Below are 6,793 nucleotides of genomic sequence, written 5' to 3'. Positions count from 1 at the left end.
AGGGAGACAGTAAAGAGGCCCCTGTAAAAATCCAAGTGAGAGAAGAGGCTCAGAATCATCCTCCCCGCAGAAGTGCAGCTTCTCAAGGACGAAAGTGAGGCAGGTGTCACCTCCCTGGGCCTTGGTTTACTCCCAGCACGACAGGCAAGGACACTGCTGGCTGCACCACGCGGTTGGCACGACCCCTGGAGCCCAGGTTGGGGGCCACCTCCTCCCTCCGGGCCCGGTACCGCCCACGGCGAGCGGTCCTCAGCGCACGTGGCCCCGCCCAGGCCCCGCCCCCGGTCCGGACTGGCTCGGGCAGGGGGCGGGGCCAGAGCACTCACTGCTCCAGGCCTTTTCCCATTGGTAGTCGTGGCGGCGCGAGCCCGGAAGCGGACAGGGGCGGAGGCGGCGGAGGCGGAGGCGCCTCGGGCCCGCCGGGGTTGCGGCGCTGTCCTCGGCTCTGGTCGTCCGGCCCGCGGCCCGGCAGCAATGCATCCCCCTCCTCCAGGCCCGCTGGGCGACTGCCAACGGGACTGGGAGGAGCTGCAGCAGGACTTCCACGGCATCCAGGTGAGCCCTGATGCGGACTCCTATTGGTCCCGAGCCATGTCTATCTGGCTTGGGGTCAGGGGTCGGATGGCCCCGGGTCAAGCAGCGGGGACCTCGGGGTCAGCGGTCGAGGACTTTGGCGTCGCTCCTGAGGGCAGCGAGGCCCAGGGTCCTGGTGTTCCCGGCTGGACCCTCCTCTTGGCCTCAAATGAATGTCCGGCGGCTGTACGTTTCACTAGCGCGGCCGCCGCGACCCCAGAGTGACCACACTGACCCGGGTGAACCTCGGGAGCCTCGTTAAGAGGCGCGACTCCAACCCGGTCTCCTCCCAGGAGAGTCCGAGCAAACCCGGGCCAGTATTGAGTCAGTCACTGACCAGATACGCCGAGGGCGCCAGCCGGGCCAGTGCGGTTAGCAGCGTCTTCCTCACCACCGGGCTGAGCTGTCTGGGCTGAGTGCGGCTGGGGAGCCCGGCCTAGGCCAGGGGAAGTGGTGTTTAGGTGAAGTCCCTGGACTGGTGGGTAAGGCTCATCCAGGGTGAAGGACAACACCTACCCAGACAGGACCACGTGGCTGCTGCAGAGAATGAGGGGAGAAGTGGGTGGGCAAGACCCTGCCAAGAGACCTCATGGGCCTGGCTGGGACTGGAGTCTCTCTAAGACCAGTGGAAAGCCAGGGGAGGAACTGTCTAGATCTGACTTGAGTGGGCCACCGTGCTGTTCTATGGAGATGCTGAAAGTAGAGGGTGGTGGCTGGGGGTAGGCTGAGGTGGCATACGCTGGGTTCTGAGGGGTGTGGTGGCCCCTCCTAGGCATGAGAAACAAGGCTCAGACAGGGTAGAGCCCATGCCAGCTGGACACTTGATCAGCCCTTTGCCTCCCTTGGACTGGTTCCAGTCCTTTCCTGTCCACATTGAAGCCTGGTTGCCCCCTGGCTTGGCCAAGCTGCCACCATTAGTGCCTCTCCCTAGAGTCCTGAGCAGAGGAGACCTAGTCTCCTAACCTGGGTGCCACTGTTCCGGCCTCAGTCCCTGCCTGACCTTCCTCCCACTGCCCCTTGCCCAGTCTTCAGGCTGTTCCTTCTCAATACTTACCCACCGGGGCAAAGTGCTCTGGAAAGCCTTGGGCCAAAGGTGCAAGGGGAAGGGTAGAGGAATGGTCTTGTAGCAGGAGGTCCAAGGGCTGATGACCTTTTACCTGGGGGTAAGTTGCTGGGAGTGCCAGAGCAGCAGGCATCTTGGAAAACCCAGCTCCCCCTGCATTTGCAGGCTGGATAGGCAGGAGGATCTGAGAGGACCAGGGATGGCTTTAAGCTGCCTGCTTGGTCCAGAAGGTGGACCTGTGGGCCTAGAATCCAGACTCAGGATAGAACAGAGAGGGGTGGGAACAACTAAGTACTGAGACTAAAAATCTTCAGCGAACTAGTCTGTTTCTGGGACAGGGGTGCTGTGGGGGCTTCTGGACTTGCAGGAAGAACCCTGTCTCCTTGCGGGCCTTGGAGAGAGAGTAACCTCAGGGAGTTCCCTGGGCTGGCACAGCTGGCTGCTTCCTTTCCTGCTGAGACCCTCCCAAGGAACTCTGGGGGAGTCTGTGCCCTGCCCCCTGCCCAGCAGGCTCTGGCTCAGGGACCCCCTAACCAGCCTGAGCCTTTCCCCTACATGGTCCCCAGGAGACCCACCGGCTGTACCGCCTGAAGCTGGAGGAGCTGACCAAGCTGCAGAACAACTGTACCAGCTCCATCACTCGGCAGAAGAAGCAGCTCCAGGAGCTGGCCCTTGTCCTGAAGAAGTTAGGACCTAAACCCCCATACTCCCCCATCCCCCCATCCCTCCTCATCCCCCCATACTCCCTGGCCTCGGACTGTGGGTGGGTGTCTGACCTGGTGAGGTAGGGAGTAGCTGACTCTCGGGTGTCCCTGGGCATGGCTTCTCCCCTCTCTGGGCTGCATTTGCTCTCCTGCCCCACAGGTGTCAGGTGTGACACATGGCTCTGATTCTGGCTTCTGTGGTCCCGACTGCAGATGCAAACCCTCCCTCCCGTCAGAGGCCAAGGAGGCCGCGCAGGAGCTGGAGAACCAAATCAAGGAGCGACAAGGCCTCTTCTTTGATATGGAGGCCTACTTGCCCAAGAAGAATGGGTGAGACTCCTTCCCCAAGCTCAGTTCACAGCCACTCCTAGGAGAGAGGCCTGAAGCATGGTCTTCCTCTGCTTGGTCATTCAGTCAGAAAATGTTGCCTGGACCCTCTTTGGGCTGAGCAGTCAGGCACAGTCTTATCTTAGAGACAGCCTGAGTGACAGTGACAGCTCACTGCGATGGGTGTTTTTTGGGGCATGTACAGGGAATGGGGGGAGCACAGAGAGGGGCACCTAACCTGCTTGGGAGGTCACAAAAAGCCTGCTGGAGTAGGTGATGCCTCAGCTGAGTCATGAAGGATAAAGAGGAGTAAGCCAGGCAGACGTGGGAAGCTGGAAAGAGCAGGTGTCCCGGCCAGAGCTTGGGGTGGGAGGTGAGAGGTTTCAATGATACCAGAGGGGGAGCCAACCTGCAGAGCTTCCTGGCTCAGTGGGCAGGGGAGAGTGACAGGTCAAATACGCACTGAGGTCAGCTGCAGTAACCGAGGGGGACGGCAGGAGAGAGGGCAGAATCCTAGGCTTAGGGAAGAAAATCCAGCAGAGATGGCAGGCAGCAAGACAACTGGGAGAGAGCATGTCCCAAGAAGGAAGCAGTGGCCAGTAGCCCCAGATCAGACTGGCCCGGGGCGGGGGGTGGGCGGGCAGGCAGTCAAATGCAATATGAATGGGGAAATGTCTCCTGGAAGTCAGGGTGACCTTGGAGAGAACCACTTGACAGGAGGGTTGGGGTGGAAGTTGATACTGGGGATAACCAAAATGCTGAGGAGACAGCCAAGTCTAGGCCATGCCTCAAAGGCTTGGCTGTGAATGGAAGGAGAAACTAGTAACTAGAACTCGGCATGAGGGTTGAGGGCTGGCTTTTGCTCGGATGTATGTGTTACTTTGTACATAGGGAAGACGTGAGCATATCAAGCTGCTGAGGAGTGGGGCCAGCCGAGGGAGAGAGACCCAGAAGAGGTGCACTAAGCTGTGGAGGGAAGTCCCTGGAGATGGGAAGGAAGTCCCTGTCATTTGGGATGGGAGGGTGAGGAGGTAGGCAGGGGAGATGTCACCTGCCCAGAGAGGGACGGGATGGAGGATTTGGGAGTCGGTTGGACGAGACCACCTCTGGGAGTGGGAGAGGGAGCTCATGGCGATGCTGAGAGGCAGCCTGGCAGCCTGGTCTGAGTCCCCGCTGTGCCCCGTCATCTCTCTGCAGCCTCAGGCAGGCCCCGGAACCACTCTGAGCCTGTCCATGTGACTTGAATGTGAACTGGAGCCCATATGGGTGCAGCTGCTTAGTACATGACTATGACCTTCCGTCATCTCTTGGAGTTTCTCTGGCCGAGAAAGATGCGCTTAGCTGGTGGGGGTGATGGCCACGCAAGGAGCTGGTTGGTGGTTACGGGGTTGGCCAGAAAGTGGTTGACGTGCCATTAAGTAGGGCTTGGAGACTCAGCTGGCTCAGGGAGGGAGGAAGACCAGAGTCAGGAGGGCCTTCGAGCCTTAGTGAGAGAGAAGGTTCTTCTGGATGGGAGGCTGGGCACTCAGGGGTCAGAATACGACCAGGGTTTCCGAGGAGGCCCTTCTGGGCTGGGAGGAGGTTGTGCTGTGGTCGTTGGGTGTGGGTTGCTGCAGTGGACTTGGGGGCCGCGGGTCATTGGAGGTGGCAGGAACCGGAGGGCGGGTGCTGGACGGTGATCACGCACGTAGGTGTTGAGTCACTGCCCAGGCCTACGGGGCGATCTGAGGTGTGGGCCCTGCTGCCATGTGGTGGGAGAGCCGGGCTGCCCTTGAGCCCCTGAGGTGGCGAGCTCGGTTGTGGACAAGGCAGGGCTGGTCTGTTGATTTACTCAGGAGCAGGCAGGGAGGAAGTCCGGGCATCACTGTTTCCATGGAGTCAGTCTGCAGCCTCCGCGGGGTCAGACCTCTAAGCCGAGGCCTTGGGGAGGCCGGGTCGGGGTGGGGCTCTATGCCCTCTGGCTGCCCTCTCATTCAGAGCGTCTCCTCACCTGGTGCCCCCTCCCCTAGGTTGTACCTGAGCCTGGTTCTGGGCAACGTCAACGTGACACTCTTGAGCAAGCAGGCTAAGTAATTTGTCATCAGGGGCTGGGCCTCATCCCTACTCTCCGGCCCCCCAGGTCCCTTCCCTGTGCCCCAGCTTCCCCGGCTCAGCTTGGGGTTCAGGGCTGCTCCCCCATGCGGGCCCCATGCCACCCACAGTGATGTGTCTGGGGGCGTGGGTGGCCCCCTCCAGCATCCCAGCCTGCCCCACAGTGTTTGCCCCCCACCCCCAGGTTTGCCTACAAAGACGAGTACGAGAAGTTCAAGCTCTACCTCACCATCATCCTCATCCTCATCTCCTTCACCTGCCGCTTCCTCCTCAATTCCAGGTGGGTGTCTGCTGCACAGCGCTGCACATTGTGCCCTTGCCAGGCTCAGACACCAGCCCTCTGTACCCCTCCCCAGGGTGACAGACGCTGCCTTCAACTTCCTGCTGGTCTGGTATTACTGCACCCTGACCATCCGAGAGAGCATCCTCATCAACAACGGCTCCCGGTGGGCGAGGGCCGGGCCCGGGCTCCTGGGGCGGTGGGGGGACCCAGGCCCAGGCTCCTAGGGTGGTGGGGGGACCCACACCGCAGCTGCCCTAGAGTGGGGCGTTTGCCATGGCCCCTGAGAAGTGGGAATTGGCTGGGGTACTGGTTTTTTCCCACTTCATCCTCACTTCCTGTCCCTGAGCACTGATTCTGGGGGCTGAGGGGACAGGAGTGATGGCAGCTTCCTGATGCAGGATCAAAGGCTGGTGGGTTTTCCATCATTACGTGTCCACGTTCCTGTCGGGAGTCATGCTGACATGGTGAGTAGGCTGGCTTGGTCCCAGGGCCTTCAGGGGAGCCGGAGCAGGGAGAGATGGTGTCCCCGAGCCCTCACACCTCTCTCTGCTCTCTGCCTTAGGCCAGACGGCCTCATGTACCAGAAGTTCCGGAACCAGTTCCTGTCCTTCTCCATGTACCAGAGTGAGTGTCTCAGAGGTCCCCGCGCAGCTCCGGACTGGCTCCTGGGGAGGGTGGGGAAGGGACCGGGGGCTCCAGCCCAGTCCTGATGATCCCTCGCCCCCAGGCTTTGTGCAGTTCCTCCAGTATTACTACCAGAGCGGCTGTCTGTACCGCCTGCGGGCCTTGGGCGAGCGGCACACCATGGACCTCACTGTGGGTGAGTTGGGCGTGGCCACGCTTCTCTGGACTCTTGATGGGGGAGCTGGAAGGGGACGTCCTTTCCTCTTGACCTGGGTCTGAGTGACAGGTCCGTCTCTGTCCCTGCCGTGCCCCTGCAGAGGGCTTCCAGTCCTGGATGTGGCGGGGCCTCACCTTCCTGCTGCCCTTCCTCTTCTTCGGACACGTAAGTTGTACCTGTGTCCCTGTCCCCCTGGCTGTCCGTCCCCAGCCCTGGCTACAGCTGGGACTGTGTTCTGCTGTGTAAAAAGCTCCTCCCTCACAGTTCTGGCAGCTTTTTAACGCGCTGACGCTGTTCAACCTGGCCCGGGACCCCGAGTGCAAGGAGTGGCAGGTGAGCCAGGGCGCCTGGAGAGGACGCGGGAGGGCTGGCCCAGCTTCCATCCTAACTCTGCTTCCTCCCCCAGGTGCTCATGTGCGGCTTCCCCTTCCTCCTCCTGTTCCTCGGGAATTTCTTTACCACCCTGCGGGTTGTACACCAGAAGCTCCACAACCAGCAGCATGGGAGCAAGAAAGAATGAGGCGGGGCCTCGCCCTACCTGCCAGCACAGCTCCCTACCACACCCCTGGCCCGGAAGGGGCTTTGGTGCCCCATGTGTTGAGCGGGTCAGGGCTCCCCTCGTCTGAGAGGGTCTCATCTGCTCTCCCCTGGGTTTTGTGGGCTCTGTGGGCCCCGAAGGTGATGCAGACCTGGGCCTATGTCCCTGCCCTGCGGGGAGCTGGGGGCCAGTGGCCTCAATAAAGGACGAGAGGCTCGGAGTGGCTCAGTGTGTGTTCTCCTGCAGGTACGGCAGGGGCACAGGCTCTGTGCTGCCACAGTACTGGGTCTTGGGGCTCCTGAGCTGCTGGTCTCTCTGGGGTCTGAGTTAAGGACACCCACGTGGAGGCCCCTAGATCTGTGTAAGCAATGCC

The 6,793-nt window shown here is 61.1% G+C and overlaps 1 protein-coding gene across 1 annotated transcript; it reads left to right on the top strand.

Annotated features, from left to right (window-relative positions):
- The first annotated feature begins 378 nt into the window (after nucleotides 1-378).
- Nucleotides 379-6,640, top strand: TMEM120A (transmembrane protein 120A). The gene is made up of 12 exons (XM_010980742.3): nucleotides 379-555; nucleotides 2,203-2,321; nucleotides 2,554-2,670; nucleotides 4,677-4,736; nucleotides 4,943-5,038; nucleotides 5,115-5,204; nucleotides 5,440-5,505; nucleotides 5,604-5,665; nucleotides 5,769-5,861; nucleotides 5,983-6,047; nucleotides 6,147-6,215; nucleotides 6,289-6,640. The coding sequence occupies exons 1-12, from the start codon at nucleotides 475-477 to the stop codon at nucleotides 6,400-6,402; spliced, it is 1,032 nt and encodes a 343-aa protein (XP_010979044.1). The 5' UTR covers nucleotides 379-474; the 3' UTR covers nucleotides 6,403-6,640.
- Nucleotides 6,641-6,793: the final 153 nt, after the last annotated feature.

This window comes from Camelus dromedarius, chromosome 24 (genome assembly GCF_036321535.1).
Source record: "Camelus dromedarius isolate mCamDro1 chromosome 24, mCamDro1.pat, whole genome shotgun sequence".
Classification (NCBI taxonomy): domain Eukaryota; kingdom Metazoa; phylum Chordata; class Mammalia; order Artiodactyla; family Camelidae; genus Camelus; species Camelus dromedarius.
Note: the sequence above shows the minus strand (reverse complement) of the source record. Positions and strands in the feature narration are given on the sequence as shown.

What these genes read in the sequence shown, in the direction of transcription:
- TMEM120A (XM_010980742.3), top strand. Translation starts at nt 475, where the DNA reads ATGCATCCCCCTCCTCCAGGCCCGCTGGGCGACTGCCAACGGGACTGG. An exon ending in CCTTCCTCTTCTTCGGACAC is followed by an intron (nt 6,048 to 6,146) that starts GTAAGTTGTACC and finishes CCTCCCTCACAG; the next exon opens with TTCTGGCAGCTTTTTAACGC. An exon ending in CCGAGTGCAAGGAGTGGCAG is followed by an intron (nt 6,216 to 6,288) that starts GTGAGCCAGGGC and finishes TTCCTCCCCCAG; the next exon opens with GTGCTCATGTGCGGCTTCCC.